At 40.9% G+C, this 22,788-nt stretch overlaps 1 protein-coding gene across 2 annotated transcripts; it reads left to right on the top strand.

The window, feature by feature from the left end:
• The first annotated feature begins 1,764 nt into the window (after positions 1-1,764).
• LOC114441429 (uncharacterized) lies at positions 1,765-22,440 on the top strand. Of its 2 annotated transcripts, none has more exons than XM_028414354.1 (7): positions 1,765-1,905; positions 11,932-12,905; positions 15,063-15,114; positions 17,173-17,296; positions 18,240-18,382; positions 21,063-21,302; positions 21,461-22,440. In XM_028414354.1, exons 1-7 carry the CDS (start codon positions 1,825-1,827, stop codon positions 22,127-22,129), a joined length of 2,283 nt encoding a protein of 760 aa, XP_028270155.1. In that variant the 5' UTR covers positions 1,765-1,824; the 3' UTR covers positions 22,130-22,440. The 2 variants fall into 2 exon arrangements, with proteins under 2 accessions (XP_028270155.1, XP_028270154.1); XM_028414353.1 differs by having other exon boundaries at positions 21,060-21,302.
• The last annotated feature ends 348 nt before the right edge of the window (positions 22,441-22,788 follow it).

Raw genomic sequence — 22,788 nt, 5'->3', positions numbered from 1 at the left:
TGCCAGCACAAGTTTGACGCTGTCCAGACGTTTCTGCATCTTCTGCTGACTTTGTCCCAGGAACACACGTCTTTCACTGGACAGCATCTGTCCATGGAGCCTGGACACAAATACAGGGAGTTAGTTTGAACAGTTACAGAAGGTACGAATGTGAGGAGCATGAAGAGTCTGATAACCCACCACATGTGGCCTCATGGACCGCTGGTGTCTTGAGGTGAAGTGTGTGAGGAGCTTCACCAGCACAGAAGAAGAAGACAAAGAAACAGCTTCCTCTGAGTGGACAGGGTGGGGACACTCCTCATCCACCTGGTGGCTGGAGGCTGGAGAGGACGGTGAGTGGACTGCTCTGTGCTGTAGAAACATCATCAGCATACAGTCAGAGCTGCTAGCTTTAGCTTCATAGCACTTGGTCTCTGCTCTTATTGAGAGGGTTACTTACAGAGCCCACTGATACACAGACCACCACTCCTCTCCAGCTGGTCCTGTGGTCATCCATCCTTCTCATCTGGTGTCATGGAGTCTTGTTGTTCCAGCCACCAAAACTTGTTAAAAAAACATCTTTAATGTTCTGCAGTCTAAACACTGAGATGATGCTTCAAGCAGAAGTGAGTCTGTCTAGTTCCAGCAGCTGAGTGTGAAGTAGTTTCGCTCAGGATCAGGGTTGTTCATCCTCCACGTGGAATTAGACAACTGAAACGGAAAAAGAGAGAGAGAGGCAGAGAGAGAGAGAGAGAGAGAGAGAGAAACCTTAACATTGTGAGTTTGATGAAATGTTAATGTTGTTATTCCTTATCTTTACTCAGACAGAGAGAACAAAGTGAATCTGTAAACATACGACTTTCTATTTTTACTATTCTATTAGAGGGAGGAGGTGTTTCTAATTGCTGTCATGAACTTACCTCTTACTTACCTTACCCTAAATGAAAGATGACAGCAGACCTCATCAGAAAGACCAAGCACCCCCACCCCCCGTCCCCCCAGAGAGTAGGCCAAAGTGGAGGGCGCGGAGTCCGTGGTAGACCGTGTACAACATATTTCAGTATCGATTCTAACTCTTGTACTGTGGCGCCCTCTGTTGGTGTCATCAATAATGGCATCGAGAGACGCAGAAAGAGGGATGAATAGTTTGACCTCACCTTTTTCCACAGCTCAAAAAACACATGATATCAGAATAAAATGAAATGATGGCGAGATCAAATCTGTGTCTGAGAGGGGGGTTGGCTGACAAAGTAACTGCGTGCGCTTCATTACAACAACATTGCATTATGTTATTTAAAGTGACAAAAGCATACAAGAGGGGATTTAGCAGGTTTTACAGCAGTATGCCTCTGTTATATGTGATCAGTGGGTAAATTAATACAGTAATGTAATGTTTTCTTTAATGATCACATCAAAATGAGAGTTCATAAATTACTCTGAAATGAAGCACATAATTAAGTTTTGGTTGTTGTTATTAAAAGAATATATCTGCTGAAAAGTATGCAAACATTTCCTATTTTACCTCTAGATGCTTTTATGCTGCATCAATAGTGATTCAGCCTCAGTGCAGTTAGAATTACATCCATTTTTAAAATAGGTAATAGTTGCCATAAGCTGGAGTTAAATACAAACTTTTTTAATCATCATCATCATCATCATCATCATCAAAAAGGCATAGCTATAAATCGGAGTGGGGGACCTTATGGCTGGGGGTCTGGTCCTGTATGAGTTCGCCCATGAACGATGCAAGCGCGCTCCCGATACTTCAGGTGAATGAGAGGGAAGCAGAGGAGCGGGACACGGTTCACTGTGCGTCGCATTAAAAAAAGGAACAATTAGAGGAAAATGACTTGTGTTACGTCGCTTGGGGCGCATGTTTTTATGACTGCATATCTGCTCTTTGTGATGGGATGCGTTGCACAGAAAGTAAGTTGACATTTGTTTGCTGCAACAAATAATGCAGAAGCTTCCCTGTGGAGTGCTGTGTTCAGCTGTATTACAGGAAACAAGCCACGGACTCCGCTCGCAAAACGTGACATTGAGCTGTTGTGTTTGTTAAATGATATTGGGACTATAAGAGAGTGGAGTTAAGGTCAATCAAGAAAGAATATGTGTCATCATAAATTTCGGCATACGCCTGCTGCTTAAAAGAAGCACCTCTGTCGCTGCATTTTGATTTTAAGGATAGTTCTGTAACTAACTTACAGTACAGCGTCGCATGCTGCGTTGTGTGAGCTATGTTTTAAAAAGTGAACATATTAAAACTCAAAATGCTTTTTCGTAAGATAACATTTAAGCCGATCACATCAGAAGATCTTTCCGCTTTGAAACTCGTCCTAGTTTATATTTTACAATGAAGAGACACTTGTTATTTAGCGATTGACTCTTTAAATGTACAGTTTTTACAATCAGGTTTTGCGGATGTTGTGTTTTGGTAGCTGTAAACACGTCTCCTCTCACCCGCTGCATCTGATATTGCGAAAGCAGTGTGGGAAAAATGGGAACTATTCCGCATAAGTAAGTTATCAGAGGTGGTGTAGTCAAGCTTTTGATTTAAAAACGGTGCCTGTCCACAACATTCAGCCCGCACATCCACCTCATGCAGCCTGTAAAACTGCCCACATTTTTATTCTGATGAGACGGTGCACTTTATTTTTTGTATTTTATTATACAACAGAAACGTCCCACGTGGGTATTTGACACACTGGGAGGACTGTATAAATCCTGTCACGTTCGCCATAGCCAGGGTTTTAACTCTCCCTGTGTTCCTCATGCTGTTAACTCTGTAGCCTACATGTGTCATTTTCTGAAAAGCATATGAATGTTGTGATCTGTATTTGAACACCTCATCCAATCTCTGTGGCACATTGCATCCCTTGAGGCTTTCAAAGGGATGTTTTGATGTTAGTGCACTTCACAGAGAGAATGGCATGCAGACCCCTAATGCTGAAATGAGAACCACATTGGGAGCATGTTAGCCTTATGTTTTACTTTTCATACATATTGAGTAGCTATGGATTCCCAGGCTTTCCCCTTTTTTTGACTTGGAATGAGTTTTCAAGAGCAAATGTTTGCCTCAGGAACACAAACAGTCATGGTTGCTTCTGTCAGTGTCATTCATGTTGGACATGTTTTGGCTTCTTCTGTGCTGCAGTTAAACCTTCTGATAGGCCAGTGAGGCTGCAGCCTAGATTCAAAGATGGGTTGCTGTTGTTTTAAAGGGATTACTTGGAGTGCTGTCATTGAAACAAGGATACTAAGTATTTCAGTTGATGTGTGATGCAGCATGATGTCTCTGTGTATGTGTCAGTGGCTGCTGTCACAATATAAAAGGGCTACCCTTGACACAGATCTCCTGGGACATCCAGACCACAATGTCAGCCAGGAGAAGCTCTGTGGCTTCCACCTGTCAGGAGTCATCCTTTTCCGCTGATGGAGAATGACTTCTGAGCACCACAGTTCTCAGAACTTGTAGGCAACAAAATCCCTTGGTATATTTAATTGTCAGTGTCTCCAGCTTTTAGTTTCTGTGTGTATAGGGGGCTCACTATCCGTGCAATTATCTGCGTGAGGGCACACGGTAAATGATGGCTTTGTCCTCCACTCTCCCTTTGTATTAAGTTGATTTTTGGAACAGCATAAACAAGCTTGGAATTTATTTTATCCACTTCAGGAAAAAAATGGGAAGCATCCGAGTGTACTGGTCCACAAATCAGCTCAGAGGGAGAGTGATTCGATCTTTGCTTTGGTGCTCTGCTCTGTGTTTCTGAAGGTGTTATTTGTGATGGAATGAGGGGACATTCATCTGTATTTGAACTGAGTTGTGGGACCAGTGAACAGTGAATTCACTTATTCCTCCCATGAATTATCTGATAACAGACAGCCCACGGTCTGTCAACAGATAAACATGTCATCTTGTGTCAGTGAACTACAACAGTGGAAATAAATGGGATGAAAAAGGCCAGCAGGAAAAGAGTGAAGAATAGAGGTTTGGGTCAAGAGAGCTTAAGGATGTTTTGAATAAAAATATTACAGAAGCCAAACAACACAGAGTTAACTTCCAAAATTGAACCTCCAGAAAACTTTACATACATTCCTCTTTACAGTATCAGAGGCTTTTTTGTGTCATCACTACGTTTGAGGCACAGAGTCAGGGATTTGATTTTTAATCTAAAGATGTACAGTGCTAAAAAAACTTCTTTCAATCAGAGGAACAATTACTCGACAACAAAACAAAACATGCCAATTGTTCTTGTGTTGTATAATATAAAACGGGGACAAGGAAGTACCATTTGTGACTTAACTTAAGTTCTAAGTTGACAAACAGGTTACAAAACCTAAAACTTTATCCTGTTATTATTGTATGGCAAATGATGTTTTTCCCAGAAGTGTGGACAACTCTGTGGATTCTGGAAATAGCTTCAAAACAACCTTCTGGGCTTGTTAAGGGTCACCTGGTATGTTTTAGAACATCAGAGTCTTTGTTCCCCTAGCTCTGTAAATATAGAGGCACGCGGTGGGGCTAAGTCGGCGCATCAAAAAATCTAAGGTGGCTCAGAAGCATAATAATATGAAGTGATACACATATTTTATTATAAAATTGAAATATTATTTTCTCCGAAGGATAAAGCTAAGGAGCTGGGAGCAGTTCATCGTTTACAGCAGCACTGAGGGGTTATCAGTGCTGCTGGATATAATGCCCCCCGAATCATAAGCTGTTCTGGCTATACTTGGAAATACTGTTGTATCCATTGTGTGAGTGATAGTAGTTTAACTGTGTCAGCACAGTGCGACCTGGCTTGGAACAGGCTTCTCACTGAGGTGCTGCCCAAAGACTAATTATCAGGAGCCGCTTTCACACGGAGATTGGAATGGATGCGTTTACTGGATCTCTATCCAGAAATCTGGAAATGATTTCTCCAAACGGGTTGAAACCACTGTGGAGATAAGGTCACGATTCACCACAGGGTTCCAAAGGCTCGCTTCAACAGCTACCACAGCAGCTCTGTTTAGAGGAAATATGTTAATAGGTTTTACACCACGAACATGGAAAAAAGAGCCTGCTTCTGCCTGTTCTCTCGCCCACCCAGTCACATATCTGTGCAGATTGGAGGACCACAGCAGTGATAAATTACAGCATTCCACTATTCCATGTAGGCTACAGTCAGTGTTCTGTGATTGTCCTGTAAATAAAATGTTGATTAAACAGTGGTGAACATGTGCTGAGCCAGTGCAATGGCCAACGACTGTTGAAATGCTTATTCAGGCTGCGGCACCTATCGTCTGTAAACTCACTCCGAGTTGAACATGCAGATCCTGACCCTACTATCATGGACAGCACTATGTGGGATAAACCCTGTGCTCAAATATCAGCACCCTTTCACACCTGTGGAGAATGACCACAAGGAGCCTTTTATATCTGTGTATTTATAGAGAGGTTTGTAAAATATAAAAACACAAATAGCAGCTCCTGCTTGCATACCTCTCTACATAACTAGCGTCAACTTATCACTGCACTTCATGGAAAGGTCAGTTTCTCTCTTTGGTATTCTGTGTACCCTACAATTAGTGTTCTTTCGTACGGTATGTGAGGTCTTGTGTCCTTCTGCAGTAGCGCAGCTCTTGGAAATTCCTGTACATTTCTTGAACTTTGAGAAAAAGTGCTTTTATTCCAATTGAATTAGTGGCACTAATTTAGTTAAACAGCTGCAGCTTTTTATTTGATTTGTGGTAGGTTTTTTTTCTCATCCTCTTTTTAGGATCAACACATAAATTTTCTACTTTAGTAATTCACTTTTTGTCATTTTAGCTCTTGCGCCTCAGAATGTGTAGCTGTAATTACACGTTTTCTGTACAGTACTACAGTACAGTGCTAATATTTTTCATAAAATAAAAATATTTTTTTTTTACCAATTGTCCACAAAGCTTGTATAAATATCAACCCAGATCAAACTGAGTGTTAATATGTCCTGAGTGGAGTGCTTATATCTAAGTACTAGCCTGTAAAGCAGTGTCACTTTTCTCCTCTAGTAAACAGGACTGGTAAGGATTCCTGCCCCCTTTTGAGGGGCCCGCCTGCCTGTTTATGAGCCAGTCCAGGGCTGTTTGTGCATGAGGGGCTGTGTGTGTGTGTGTGTGTATGCGCTTGTATGTGTTAGCAGTACTTCAGCAGAAGCCAGCTCATGTTGCAGAGTTTTCACAGTGGTGTCGTCAGCCTGGGTGGCTTTAAAAAAAACAAAAAACTAAACAAAAACATGTTAGTTTGTCCAATAATGGCATAAAGACTGACAGCTGTACATATTGATAATATCCTAGCTCAGCATTGTTTGTAATATCATTTTTATAATTGATTAAATGTAGTTTTTGCACCCATATAACTAAGTCTTCACAGCATCTGTCAGTTAGGTTTAAAGTTGCCTCTGTTGTAATTAGACAGACGTATACATCCCATGATGGAATGTGATTGGAACATGGGTTTTTCTTGTAACGATGTACTGAGGCAAAGTGAATACGATAGAACAATACCGCATGTCAGGGGCCTCTCAATAATGACAGCAGCTGGTCTGATGTTTCACTTAACAAGTCATTTTCGACAATTATATGCTCAGTTGATCTCAGTTGATCAGGAAATCCTCTGTCAGAGGCACAACTGGGACGCACTGACCAACCGGCTCTTATGTAAACTTCCAGTTTGCCTTGTGCTTATTAGCATCACTTCATTAAAATATTATCCACCCTCCCCATTTGCAGATAGGCTCACCAAAACGGCACTGCAGCCCATTGTTTCACCATGAGAAAAGGCATCCTTGAATAATTAGCGACCTGCCAGTGGAGCGGCCTGTGATGTAACACAACCGAGATGTTTGGCATCATAAGAATGTCCCATTTCCATTCGACACTGTGGCACTTTGGGGCCTTTCATGTGTAGTCTAGCATGTACATTACAGGGTGCATGGGGACCTCCCAGCTGCCTCATCCCGGTGGGAGTGCTGACACAGTCTCCAGCCATGACACAGTTCTCTTTCAGTCATTATTCATTTACAGTTGGCTATTTGTAGAATCATGTTTTTGAGCTTTATAATTTCAGTTATGTTTTAGAGTTAGAGCGTTTTACTTTAGAGAGAGGTTGAGGAATGATCAGTGAAGTGATATTACAGGCAAATATAAATAAAAAGGATACATTGTCTCATTGCTGCTTTTGGCTTAAAAGGGGGCTCGCTGTTGTTTTCATGCCCCTGTATTGTGAAGTGGTTCCCCTCATTGCGCAACCTTGCTGCAAAAACTGTCAACCCCAAATCGGCTTACTCTCTCTAACCACAGGAGGAATGGCATTTGGCCTGTTCAAATGTCATCCATGTAATTCTCTGTTCTATCGCATTAATTTCTAGTAAGTGTGTAGACAGTGCACATCTACATGTACCATGTAATTGCCTCCAAATGTCAGTCAAGAAAAAAAAAGACAAAACCCAACAAACAGTGATAACTGAGCAATGTGTTTAAAATGATAAGAAGAGTGAACAAACATTACATTAGCTGTAATGTTGCTCATGTGCAAGACAAGGTTCACCATCTTTTACAGCAGAACTACTGTTTGTAAATGCAATTAAAAAACTGTGTAATCTTTTCTGAAACTATGAGCAATTGATGTGTTCCAGTGTAAACCAGCTGCAGAGCAAAGCAAAGGACAGTTTGTAGAAATAGCAGATGTTAGAACAGGCTTTGCCTGTGTCTGAAATGTTATCATTTGATTAACACAAGATAAACATATGTGGGATGAGAAAATTGCGCAACTAAATTCTAGCCTGGCCAACCCTTCTGCTCCATACAAAGAATTAGTCTGGTCTTTGTGGTTTCCAGTACCAATGGATGCAAATTAAACTCCCTCTGGAAGTATTTGAATAGACATGCAACCAGTCACACGGATATGACGCAGGCAGAGAGACAACCAGACTAATATAAACAAAAGACATCCAGTGGAGTGAGTGTGCCAGTGAATGACTGCTTTTGGTTTTGCTATAAAAACCCAAGGTGTTTCTGCAAGTTTTGTAAATATTTTTATAGTAGTCAAGCAGTACGTCCTCACACAGATCCCGCCCCATTTTACACTGCAACCTGAAAAAGTTAGGAATATTTATTAAATGAAACAATTACATTTGAGCAAAGCTAAATGTTTAGAGTTAGCGCTACATCATCCCTACATCCTTCAGGCTGTACGGCTCAACTCCTCCCTGTGAGCAGGACCTGAGCCACGCTTTAAGCCACTTAAATATCTTCTTGTTAAACTGTATATTATACTGTATACACAGTACTTTTGTATATTGTATATATACTGTATATTTGCACATCTTAAATTCCACTGTACATTGCACATATCCTGTACCTTCTTGTATTGTATATATTGCATCAAGTAAATACCTCTTATATAAGCAGTTTTTCCCCACCCATGCACCTATGTCTAGTCTATTCTGTACATGCACTAAATGTGCTTTTTGTTTTAGTGCCCTATATTTATACCCTTATGCATGCTATGCTTACTTGTTCCAATGTTGCTACTGGATACCTGAATTTCCCCTCAGGGATCAATAAAGCATCTATCTTTCTATTTATCTATATAGTCAATGATTACACTGAAATTAGAATGAAGTCAACTCAAGTATTTGCAGCTCAAAAATAATTATTTGTGTCTTTATAATAAGTAGAGAAAACTAAACGATCTCACATTTAAAACAAGTTATTTTATGCTCAGTAAACTCAATAAATATTATAACCTTTAGCAAAAATGAAATAGAATGCAACTCAAAAACAATAACTTAATGAAACTTGAAAGTATTTCCTCAAAACCTAAAAGATTAGTGGCAAATGATCGCCTAAGTGACTTAAAATAAAACTTCAGGTTTCATGTAAATCAACATTTTAAAATAATTTTAAGTGCTTGTATGTAATTAGATAGGTGCTACATAACATTAGCAGTGTATCAGTTGTTCTTTTTAGGTTTTTCAGTTCTACCCATGTAAAGTGCTTATTATCTCCTAATTATTACAAATGCTACATATGGAGTGCAGCCTAAAATGTGTACCATAGAGCAGCAACTTCAACAACAGCCTTCAACACTGACACTGGCTATATTTACAAGCAGACCATGACCAGAAATGGTCAAACGGTTGTAAGGAGGGTCACTGATGTATCCCCAAGATCTGCTTCATCCACATCATCCTGACAAAATGAAGGAGAAAACATAACTAATCTCATCCACTGAAACACCATGCAAACCAAGGGTGTGACACCACCAAAAATGTTTATTACAGTTGTTTGATTTGGATAACTGTGAATTATTAAAAAAATTAAAAATTAGCACAGCCCTAATAACCATCAAAACACATAACAGGTTTCATAACACCTTCTCAGATGATTGCAGAGAGCCAGTTGGCTTGCACTAGCATACAGAAATGTCAATGGTGATTTTTCCTAATAATTAAAAATATGGATGCATATTTTATTTTATTTATTCCATATAATATTACTTTTATACTTACCAGAGATGTCCCTACTGAGACTTCCTCATGTAGACAGGAAGTGCATGGAGGACAGTTGTACACCTTGTGCTGTGCTGGCATTGTAGTTCCTGAAAGGATTATAATAGTGTCAGTGTGTCACTATGTCAATAGTGTATAACAGTGTACAAAATCTAAATATACATTTACAAATTACAAAAAAGAAGCTAACTTAATGAGTGCAATCAAAACAGAAAACATGGACTATAGGTTAGATGACTTGTAAAATGTTACAATTAACTCAACATGTGACACACATTAACCCTGTAAAATCACCTCTTCATCATGGACTTTGTGCATATCAGCAACTGCATGTGTAGTCTTTTCCATTTTGGAAGCCTTCTGTTTGAGAAAGGTCATCAAATAAGGGGCGTGATGATCGAGCTCATTTTAGAAAGTGTTAAGCAGGTTCTGGTTCTGGCTGAAACTCTGCATACAACTACATTTAAGGAAAGTAAAAGAACAGGGAGGTCACACTTATTTTAGGAGGACAAAGCAATTTACTTGCGTCAACTTAATCTTTAGTACTATCTTTAGTATATCAATACTAACAGTGTAGCTAACAATGATGATTGGCTGAGTAGATTGAACGTGCTAACCGTGCGTTAGCTGTGTGGCTAATATGTCTCAACCGTGTGACAATGAACAACATGCCGAACTTCCAAACAAATACATTTAACATGTTGAATACTTACTTACTTACTTACTTGTTACATACTCAACGGAGTCTCGGGCAGGCCGTCTCTGCGGCGACCTCTGTGGGTTAGAGGAGGAAGTGCAAGGGAAACTTCAGAAACACTTCCGGTGCAAGCAATGTTGTTCTTTCAACTTGATTGATTATTTACGAGATTTTTTTGAGTTAATATGGACTCATAATTAATGTTCATACTTTAATCATTATCATTACTATTGTGTTATAATAACAATAAATACAGTACTACTATGAAAATGATGATTATTATAAATAATATCAAACAATCTGACAAAAATAACATTGAAACTATAGTTTTAAGTAACAGTGAAGTAATTATTTTATGAACAAAATTCGGATATAGTTAACTAAAACAACAAAACATTTATTACATAAATTATAGAAATGGTTATGATTGTTATGAAAGGGTTGTACCTAGTAATTCCAGACCCATATCTCCAAGATGAATTAGATTCAGCCATTATGCCATTTTTATGCCATTTGAAGAAGTCGAGACAGTAAGTTCAGGTGGATTGGATAGAGAATAGTAGTTTTTATATTTATGTGATTTTTGCTGGACATGTTTTTCGTCATTGCCTAAAAACACCTAAAAGATCTTATACATACATATATTTGCTTTAATGTTATAGGTTATGCTGCTCTACCTGACCTCCCCTGTGTGTTTAATATGCCCTGTGCCCTGGCTGTGAGGCTGTCAGATGTATTAACTATAGAGAAGGATTTTGGTTTGATCCTGACGATCTGCAGGCTGGAACAAGTGGTTCCTTCTTTAAATCAAAATTACAGGCTTTACTTTCTCAACTATACTGACTGAGGAATGCCTTAGGATAAATGCATTTAGGATATAGATGGGAATAGATGGTACAACATCTACAATAACAATCAAAGTACCTGTCTGGCTTTTTTTCGTTTAGACTTTGGCTTCTTGTGCACCCGATGCCCTTTCCCCCGCACCCTCCCACCAAAACTGCAATCTCGAAGAGATCTCATATGTTTTCAGCCCTGTCCAGAGAACAAGCGTCGCCCGCGGGTGTTGGTTTGTTACCTGTCTGGCAAGGGGGTCTCCCAGTCTGAGGCATTCCCACAGTCCAGAATCGAAGCCAATAGGAAAGCTCATAAACACAGGGGCCCCCTACTAAGGTCTGGTCCTCAGCCTCCTGGCCCAACCACACATCTGCCTCTGTTTAGGGCCAAGGTCCCCCTTACATCCCTGTACACCTGGGAAGAATTATAGCCTGAATGTTTGAAGAAATATCCCACCACCACCCTCCAGGGTTACCCAGGCCAGCAGTACAGGCAAAACACAGACATACAGTAATGTAAAGGCAGAGCAGCAGAGTTGAATAGTTCACTTCCAATCTGGCATATGTTTTAGTTGTTAGTATGTTTTTTGTAGCAAAACATTTTGGGATTGATATACCCACTGATAGGTTTTATGTATAGTCTTCTAAATGCAGGCTAAAAAAATACTAGCTACCATGTTTAGTAGTTTAGTCCATTGGTTATTAATTTTCATGCAGTGTGTTTTGCACAATAGTTGCCTTGAACCTGTAGCATTCTGAAGGGATGGAGTTTATTTCAGATATTTATTAGTGAATTTTCTTGTATGAAAAGCCATACATATTATATTGACTAATATAGTCAATCTAGTTATGAAGAAGTTTTACATTTCTTAATTTTCTTTTGCAGGTATACTTTGACTGTGGTGCCAAGGTGGATGTGGTTGATGTCCAAGGCCTCATTCTGTCTCCTGGCTTCCCCTACAACTACTCCTCTGGCACACACTGCGTTTGGCAGTTCGTTGTGCCTATTGATTACCAGCTGATTCTGGAGATATTTGACTTTGATGTGTTTGAAAGCCATGATGCTGCATCACAGTACTCTAACTCTAATTTTGAAGAGGAAGATACAGATGAAGAAGTGACGTTCACTACTAGCAGCTCTGTGGCAGATGAAACCTCATCAGCTGATAAAGAGTCTACACTTCAGAGTGCAGGGGACGTCTCAAAGACTCAGCAGTCTTCCCAAGATGGTGAGGTCAAGCAAGTCGTGGTACAGGAGCAGTCCTCAAAAATGGAGATTGCCAAAGTCTCAAATTCTGCCAAAAGATCTGCAGATTCCTCCTCTAGCATGTCTTCCCCACCTCCTCCCTCTCTGCTGCTCCTACCTGGTGCCGTGCCTCCAGGAGACAAGACCATCAACTCAGCCTCCTCGTCTCAGCTAAGACCAGAACTTAGCCCAAGTTCAAACCCAGGGACAGTTGTAGAGGAGACCACTCATGTTCCACCACACTCAACCAGCACTCCACCAGTGCGCCCCGAAACCCAGCAATCTGTTCTTGATGCCTGCCCCCACGATGTACTCTACATCTCCGACCTCATCACCTTTTCATCCAGGTTCTGTGGATCCAACAGGCCTCCCAGCAGTCAGCTGGTTTTTGGCTCAAGTGAGGAGATGGTGGAGGTTATCATGGAGCTCATCACTACCACCCACTGGGGGCGCGGGTTTGCTCTTCTCTTTCATTACCACAACTTGACTGAGCCAGGGGGGGACCGACGTGCCATTTCTCCTATGGCCAGCAAGGTAGACTCTCTGCTGGCTGCTGTGAGTGGAGCCGCCTTCTTCGCTATGATACTTACCAGTGCCCTCTGCATCATTTTCAGGTAACAGACAGTCAATTCCCCATTACCAGGGCTAGAAGTTGTCATAAAGAAGACTTTTAGTTTTATATGTTGACTAAATCATTTCTACAACTTCAGAGTTTTGGCTCAGATTTAGTTTTTTTCAAGATTGGGTACACATTTGTAATCGACTGTACTTTGTTTTGACTGCATGCTCATACAAAGCATTTTTGGTGATAAGTATAGAACTTTAAAATTTTTTTTCCAGGAGGAAGTAGAAGCTGCAAAAATCAGCTTTTAATAAGTCCTGTATGTCAACCCCCTCGGGGGATACAATACTGTGCAAATATTTTAAGTTCTAAAACTAAGTCCGTAATAATATAGACGTTATCTGAGTACTGTTATTGCACAGTCCCAAGGTTTGCTAAGCAGATGTGAAAATGCAAAACTTGTGAAAAGCAGCAGGCTGTACCACAGATGAATCCTTCAGATGTTTTGCCACATAAACTAAATTTAACCGAGTCCTAAATGAATACTCTCCTGAGAAAATTCACAAGTCTTATCTACGATTTCTCCCGTAAATGAAAATGGGCTGCTCTGACAGAAAACACACACACACACACACACAGATAGATGCACACACTTTCACCGACACAGTCATGACTTTGTAATGTTGACTCAGCTGGAAGCCTCAGTCCCTAATGTGGTGACCCTCTGTGATTAGTTGGGTTTGGCTGCAACTGTGCGGCCTCCTTGATGTGGAGCATTCTCACCATAGACAGCAGGGCATTTAAGGTACAACACCTGGCATCAATTCCAGTGCACAAAAACATAAAGACTGCCTGAAAGTGATAGGTGCGGAAATGAAGGGGAAAAAGAACAACAAAGAGAGTTCAAATTCAATGTGCATCTCCTCCTGATAGCATTGTCAGGCTGTCAAACGGTGTGATTTACAAACCGTTCCTGCTTCCTTTCCTGTGGACGATGAGCACAAACCGGTGGGTTAAGTTTAGTGTATTGTAATACCATCTCTTCCATATGCTTTCAGGTGGTTTTAAAGTACGACGTATTTATTTATTGTCATTATTACAGGTTTCTGCGAGAACACTCTTTAACATGATTTGTGTTCATTTCAAATGCAGCTCAGTGTCTCTAACTCATCCGTCAGGCACAATAACTCTGCAGGTTCTCGTTATTAATGACGGGGAAATTGGAAACATGTGTTCAATAAAATGAAAGTTTAATTAGCAAGAACAACAACACAAGTCATTCAGAAGCCAGGAAATGCATTACCATGAAACATCAAACTCATGAGCAGCCTCGGTAGCTGTTTTTCTCTCTTATTCAGTTGTTCCCTATTAATTTAAACGAGTTCACAGAAACCATTGGAAAACAACAAGCCTAGTGAGTCAGGCGAGATCGTGCAAGTTTAAAACAGCAATGAGTTTAACTCCCCAGGTCCCCTCTGGTTAGAAAACAGCCAAAGGTGGATGAAAGTCACAGCAGGGGTTGTCCTTAGTTGACTGGTGCCTGGTAATGAAGTCATTCAGCTGTAAGAATAATTTTTAATAAGAAGGTACTTACGCAAGTATTTCTGCACACTTCACTGGTTTACATGGAGTAAAAACAGATGACCAGATATTTGATTATTATTTGAGAAATGTCATAATAACGTTGTGGTATGCAATAGCCACACAAATACCTGTAGAGAAACTGTACCTGGCAGGAGAAAGGTGAATGTGTCCCTCGACCTTCCTTTTGCAGCTATAACATGATGTTATGCTCTGAATCTGCTATGATATAACTTAAAACATTAAAACATCAATAGTGAAAGATGAATACATCCACAGGATAAAGGCAATGCGTGGCATCACTGCACAACTTAACAACTGTTAAAGTAAAATAGAGCATTTGTATGTGAATGTGAGTTTGCGGTGCATCTTGCTCCATCATCCAACACCACAACAGAGGAACTATTGAAAAGGGGAAGAGCCACAGGTATGTAGGAGCTATTATGTATCAAATGAGGTGGTTACTGTGTCAAAAAAGCTCTCTAGTGCCCCAAATTCTGAACACCAGGAGTTTTTCATTCTTGAGAAAACAGAGTCAAAGAGTGGAAAAAAGTGAGGACATTTATAAAAGCTATTTCTCGGATGTGTCTGTAATTATAAATTAAATGTGGTGTTTCATGTTTTCCAGACCCAAACTGTGCCCAAAAAGAGCCAGCTCCTGTGCATCCAGTAACTCTGAGGTACAGACACCACTCACCAAAGTGACATGAAAATATAAGTGTGTCCCATGGAAACTGATGGCTTTTTGTTTTTTTTCATATTTAAACAAACATTTCATCTTCTTTCACAAGAAGTCCTCTAGAAACAAACCATTACATTACAAAAAAGTTCTCTTATATTAAATCCTTGTTTATAGGTTCTAGCATTCGCTTTGCTGTTGAAATTTGTGATGTTATTTGTAAAAGATTTAATGAGCTCACTCAAAGACCTCCAAATAATTCGACTGCTGAAATAACAGTGGGCCAGATAGCAGGGATTTCAGTGGTCCCATTGTCCAAAGACTGCCTGCCTCTTCAGCATGAGCAGAACACACAGGTTCCAAAACATACCGAACCCTAATCACAGGATCTTCATGTATCTGTGAAACTGTGCTTTCGTCTATGATAGCATGATTTGTGTGAAATTTGGCCCGCATGTGAGACATGCTCTGGACAAACCAAAGAGTTCTTCTGGCCACAGTAACACTAGACATGTTTGGTGCAGACTATGGACAGATTCTCAGAAGAGACTCATACCAGCTATGAATCATGGTGGTGAAATGTTCTAGTTTTTGCTTACTTTACTGTTAAAGGGATAGTCAAAGATATAGTCATTGATTCAACTATAAATTCTGCATCATGCTTGGTCATTTGTCTAAAAGTTGAACCGTAAGGGGAGCTTTGAACAGAGTAGAGATCCTAAGCACACTACCAAATCCACAGAGGAATGGCTCAATATGAAAAAATGGTGGGTTATAACGTGGTTCAGTCAAAGCCCGGATTTGAATCTCATTGAAATGTTGTGGGGGGGATTTGAAATAGACAACACATGCAAGCATCTCAAATATCTTTGTAAAGAAAAACATCTCAGCAACCTGACGCAAGGAACTGGCGGAAAACTAACACATTTCTGCTAAAGAGGCACTAATATGCTTTGCACACATTTCATTCTAAAATACATGATTATGGCATAAGGTATGTCAAAAAAGCCAACAACTTCCATTAGAGATATTTTCACATCACTGCTCCCATTTGGTCTCCCTTTGTTGTATCCTGTCTTTTTTGTCTTATTTGTCGGTCAGACATTCCACTGAAATGTGAGCTTTATGTGGGATCACTCGGTATTACTTACAACACAGTCCACCACTGCAGCAATACCCCACCGCTCCCCCACATACTGTAGCTGTACCGCCTCAAGTTCAAGTCAGGTTACACAGATTTGAAACAAAAGCTGTTTATTAAGGATATTAAAGCCTAGCTGTTACCTGTAATTACCTCTATTAGCAGTGTTTTAAAAATAATTACATCCTACTCTGCTTTACTTTCATCTCTTTAACTAATACAATACACAGTCAACAAGTAAGAACTAGAAAACAGCACTCTTTACAGTTATACTGTGAAGAGTGCTGTTTACTTATATGCTGCTTAAACCTAAAAGCCACTGGCTTGCATAGCCACAAAGAGCACCTAGCGCCTTGGTACTTGTAGTCTAGTGTAATTGAAATATTTGAATATGAGACTTATTAACCTTTATTTGGCATACTAAATATTTTAGTATAGGTTTAAGACCACAGCAATAGACACTACATTAAAAGGCCCTGCAGCAGTGGTGAAGTCCTGCACTGGTTTGTTGAATCCTTGACTTTTGCAGTCACATTTTGGTTTTATGGAGCTCTATATTTGGCCCTGAAGAGGAGCTCCTGAGCCATATAAAGACACTACTCATGCTCATACAGTGGTGATCCAAGGTATCTATCAATTGACGCTTAACCTGATTTATTGTTAAATTTACTGCAAATGAGTGCATAACTTGCCAAAAGAATGTCACTCTGTGTTCCACAAGGACTTAAAACCACAAAAAATGTTTCCTGAGTAAAATGTTGGGTAATTTTCTTCTTGCTTGTTATGCAACCTGTCTTACAGTAGTGTGCCCCCCTGTTGGCAGGCACTCGTGACATTGAAGGTCACTTTCTATACCCTTACAGTTGATGACTACCATTTTAAAAATGATAACCCAAATGGCATTGTGTCATGTTGTAGGTGCCAGAGGGTGTCCAGAACACGGTGGCTGAAGTCAGTGAGCTTCAGCTGATGGCTGAGAATCAGGCCAGCCTAGAGACGACCATAGAGCAGGACAACAACAACGACATCCCGCCACGCACAGGTTAGAAAGACACACGACATATTTTGCAATAAGCCCGAAGCCCACGAATAACACATGCATGTCATTCAGTTAGATTTATATCTCCACAGCATGTTTAGACCTTTAACTAGAATGATTTCAGGAATGATAATCATACCTTCAGGAGTATAAATCTGCCATTAATTCATTTCTTGGCAAAGCAATGGTCTGATAAATTTTAAATGCACTCATTTAAAAATGAAGACTTGAGGTTTTTTTCCTCAATTACAGTGATGTTTTTTTCAGGAGATAATCAGAGTGTGGGAGGAGATTTCTCAACCTGGGTTCATCTATGGTGGTTATTTCTGCTCAAGCTAACCACTTCTATTCATTCCAAGTAAAGTGCTGCTGCTTTCTCTTGAAATGGAACAGACACGTTTTCTTGTTTAACAGACGTTTTCTTTGCAAGAACTGGTTTTGGTTGAATCACTGCATACGTAAAAATATTGCTCTAAATTAAAAACGATGAGAAACCCCTCTGTGGACTCTGGGCGGGTCTGTACACTTTTCAATGGAAAGGAAAATTGCATTAGCTGTGGAGTAGCACAGGCCTGATCCTGGAACAATCCAAAGACTTCTCTCGCTCTCTCTCTGTGGGACTAAACCCAGGCAGAGAGATTTGTGGGTTGTGGCATTTAACCCACAAAGCAGCCTGGGAGTAGTTTGAACAACAGGAGAGTACAGTCCCCTCTCTGTGTGCTCCACTCACAGAGTTTACACCAAAACACACACAGCTTATAAACAGCAAAGGAGTTGGGATTAGCCTACTCTAAATGTTGTTTCATTGAATCATTTCAGTTACAGGACATCATTCATCACTCTGCTACATTTCTATGAAATCAGTGATTTTAGTGGTAGAATCTACTGCGTCCTAATGTTCCAAAGAAAGCTAGAAAGCTAAATCTTTCTCTGTGTATGTCTGTAGTCAGCCCGGGTTGTGACATGTCTCAGAATGCAGAGGTGGACCTTTCCTGCAGCGGTTTGACTGAACTGGACCTTGGTGCAGATGATGTTTTCATTGTATCCTCAGCACCTAGCCCAAGTGGGCAACCCGTCTCCCCTCACACGGTAAGCATTGTTTATGTCTATGTCAGACTACAACACTTAGGATCCCAAAAAATATCTACGTCATGACTTTCTGTCCAGTAATGTTCCCAATACAAATGTAAACAACAACTGCTGGATGGACATTCGTTGAAATGTAGTACACAGTCAATCACAATCATCATAGCATGAAGGGTTTGCTGAGTTTATGATAACCATGTTATTTACTTTAAAGTATCATATGTAATATCACAATAACAAAATGCACATAATAATGGTGTTTAGGTTATCCAATGCCTTTTTGCTGGCTTAATGGTTTCTACTGCTTTCTTTTGTGGCTTTGTCAAAGTTGTTGGTGGTAATGTAGCTTAACATGGGTTATATTATCCAGAAGTGGGGCATATAAAATCACTGCAGCATCTAGCACAGTCGGCTGGAATAGTACAAGAAATCCCTCAAAACTACCATGCTGACATCAGTGTTGACATAAAGACAGTAGACCTCAGTCTGCAGGAAATGATGGCCTATAGTACCTGGAGGTGGCAGCACATAAACCTTGATATCAACCTGCTGAGAAGTTTGATATTTCTAGTGCTCGTTAGGACATATTAGGATGCTAACAACAATAAGTGTGATGGTGAGTTACTTAACACGTCCCTCCCGCTCTAATGCTGGCCTTAGTGCCATACAGGACATTAATTCTCAATGCCACACTCACTTTTGGGAAATGAACCCTGAACCAGTGAACCATTAGAGGTGGTGGGGCATTCATCACTTTGAACTGACCCAGTATTCCTAATAAGACTGACACCATTATACTGGCGTACACATGATAGAGTCGAAACCTGTGAAGATATAAAGGACATAAATGGGAAATGAGGATAATTAAATTAAGGGAGGAGCGTTTAAGAAGCAATGGTTCAACCAAGCATTTTTTCTCTGCTCTCTTTTGTATTCTCTTGGAATAAGAGTTGGCATAAAACAACTCTGGCAGCTTTTTGAAGGACTGGCAAGCTTTTCTGCAGCCTAGGCTAATGGAGTATTATCCACAGAGCCAGATTCCCAGCTACAATTGTGTGTGTGTGTTTGTGTGTTGGTGTGTGTCATGCACGCTTTGGCGCACAGTGTGTGGTCTGCCTGTGTGTGTCCTCAATGCGGATGTCCATGTAAATTATTGTTGGGAAATGTTGCATGTCTACTAGTTGCTAAGGTCCATAGAACATTCATGTTCTCAGTGTACGTTTCTGTAAAATTACTTTGTAATATTTTGCTGCGAAGGGCCCTTTCTAATGGTTATGAGGTGAGAAGACTGTCTTGCTGTGGTGCAGGCTGCTGTCTGGATCACAATTCCCTTGTACATTCCTCACAATCTGAAAATCAACAGCTGCTGCTGTTTTCTGAGGAGCATGTCAAGCTTCTCCTGGCACCCCTGAGGGGTCTCCAACCCCAGCTTTGGAGTCGCAAGCTTGTAAGTGACCACATTGGGCAGCTGACGACTTTCCTCTCCAAAAACGTTAGCACTGTGTTCATAGGGCTTTAGTAAGCACAATAACATTTTATTTAAACCCTTGGCTAATTCTTGTCTAGACAAGGCTAGCTGCAAGTGACTCTGTGCGAAGGATTAAATCTCTCTGATGAGCGCAACCCCTAAAAGCTCCCCCCCCCGAACAACAGCAGCTGACTGATCAGAAATGATATCATATGCTCCTTTGTTGCATATGCTACTATGACTTCTAACGCTTATGATAGTAGGAGTGTTGCTAAAAAGCATTCAGGAGGCCCCTGCTGTTCTTTTGACAGCTTTAATACACGTAATAAATAATGAGATTTGTTCGTTGGCCACACACTCAGCTGGCTGGCTGTAAGACTGAGCAGGCTAAGCTAATCAGCACAGTTCCTTATTAATCCATTAATGAAGTACACAACAAAATCTAATGTTCAGGTGTGAGGAGGAAATGTGGCAGGTGCAACCACCAGACTGCCAGTGATCAGCTCCTAATACCTCCTTCCTAAAGACCATGTTGTTGCACACAGTGCTAGGATTTGATTTGTTCACTGCTGGCCTGATGACAGGCCTAGTTAAGCATCATTTTTATAGTTTGAGGCAGTGCTTTTGTTATTATCTAATCCAAGCCTTTCAATCAGTGCTCAATACTAAAGATGCACGGTTGATTCAGTAACAAGCCTGCTGCTCTTGTAGCTGCAGCCGAGTGCCGAGTGCTTTAATGCCACTTCTGATTGCCTTGTTTATCCTCTCTAGGACACACTTATCTTTTAACATTTATTTTTCCAGCTGTAGTTTGAGTATTTTCTCAGCTCTTAATTCCTTAGTACTCATTAATGAACAATATGTGGATAAGGATTCTCAGGCATCTAGGTAATTTTTCACACAAGAGCTTCAATCAGGGACTGGGCTCATTAAGAGCTCCATGAAGAAGTTCCGCCGCTCCTTTAAGCAGCTTCATGCTTCAAGCTCTAATAAATGAACAAAGAACAAATCTCCAGGTCCTGGTCTCTGAGGTGGAGATTATATATAATAAAGGTATAATAGGTACAGAGTGATACTCCCAAGTTATTTCAATATAATCTCCTCACATTGCTCCACAACGAGGCTGTCAGTGGGCACACTCTTTCCACCTGAAACCCCTTCCCTGGGGCCTGCTGCATGTATTTGAATGTTCATGACTTCTTTGTTTCCCAGCAGCGGGAGAGGTTTCTGCGGCACAGTGACACCGGTCCTGGCCCAGCAGGTGACTGGCCCTCACCAGACTCCCCCACCTCCCATCCTGGTGCCAGGACCACAAAGGAAGGCAGCAGTGGCTGTGCCAGACCAAGAGCGTGGAGTGTGCGCACCTTCCAGGACTTCCTCCCTCCATTGCCGCAGCTTCACAAGAAGTGGTGCAGCTGGAACTCCACTAGTCCTTTCACCAAGCTGGTGGACAGCGTCAGTACTAGAATCTTAACAATGTGTGGCATCTTAAGTTGATGAGGTCTAGTTATAATAGACATCAGTAGTTGAACTTGTTCTGTTTCTTCTCATGTCTTAAAATGTGTTGAAATAAGTTTAGTTAAAGATGAACCATACGCTGTTTATGATTCCAGGCTCCATCCAGTTTGGTATCCGACTGCACAGGGGGCAACAGCAGGAAGGTCTTCTCTGATGTTCACCTGGAAGCAACCGCAGACACCAGCACAGTCTCCGATTCATCCATCAGCAATGCTTCTTATCCACTTGCACAGCCTGCACAAAGGCAGCGGCGTCTCAACTCCACCAGCAACCTGCGACGCTCACGGTTCACAGGGCCTTGCTTCGGTCTGCTCTCTGGGACGGCAGACTTAGTCAAGCCCTCTGGGGTTGTTCATGCTCCAAGCTCCCCAACAGAGCAAAGTTCTGGCTCTTCTTCCAACCAGTGTCAGATTGACAGCAGCCAAGCTGGAAAGAGGCGTGAGTTCCCAGGCGAGGGTGATCACATCAGTGTGCCTGTGTTTGCCATCTCTGAGGAGGAGGACCGGCAGCCTCTGGTCTCAGCGGAGCATGTGGACCAGACCTCTGCTATGCTGAATGGGCTGGTGAAAGGGACATATGAAGGGAAGAAGCCTGCTGTTGGAAGCACTACCCTCAGCCCTCAGAGGGCCAGGCCAGAGTGGAGGCCATGGGGAAGCCAGGTATCAGGAGGAGCTGGTCTACTCTCTGAGTCACACATAATCAATGACAGCCAGTCATCTGTCAGTGTGTCCACAGGGCCGTGCAGTGTGACCAACCAGATGTGACAAGACAGGGAGGAGCACAGACTCTGGTGTGCTAATTATACATTTCTGAACTCAATTAGTATCACTGTGAAATATATATCCAACTTCTCTAATTTCTGAAAGCAACTCTTACAAAATGATTAGTAGCTTTCTGTTGTATATTCTTATCATTGTAGCGGTTTTTTCTATTTTTTTATAAAGTCGTGTTTGGACAAAGAAGAAATATTATGCTGCTTACTATACCATGGTACTGACTGCTGTGGTGTTATATGTATAAAAAGATGACCGATTGCAAATCTGAACAAAAAGGTCTTTTTGAGTGACTTCTCCATTACCCCAAACCAGTAATAACTAGTGATGTTATTCACCAGATGTACTTATTGCACTTTTCTTTCAGTATCTCTTTCATTGTGGATTCTGTGCTGCCTGTGTCAGCAGTTTTGTTTCTAATGCTTATACAGTGACTTGTTACCCAAAAGTGTTCTGCGAAGCTTAAATCATACATTTATATCAGTGTTGAACTGTGTACATGCAGTATGTACACTACAAGGCTGATACTGGATTATGAAAAAGGGAAATCAAAATAAAAGCATATATAGTACTAATATACACTGTTTCTAGTATAAAGAGCTAGCACTCACAATAGTATTTAAAACTTGTTATGAATAAATGTAAAGTTT

Source organism: Parambassis ranga, chromosome 9, assembly GCF_900634625.1.
Source record: "Parambassis ranga chromosome 9, fParRan2.1, whole genome shotgun sequence".
NCBI lineage: Eukaryota > Metazoa > Chordata > Actinopteri > Ambassidae > Parambassis > Parambassis ranga.
Note: the sequence above shows the minus strand (reverse complement) of the source record. Positions and strands in the feature narration are given on the sequence as shown.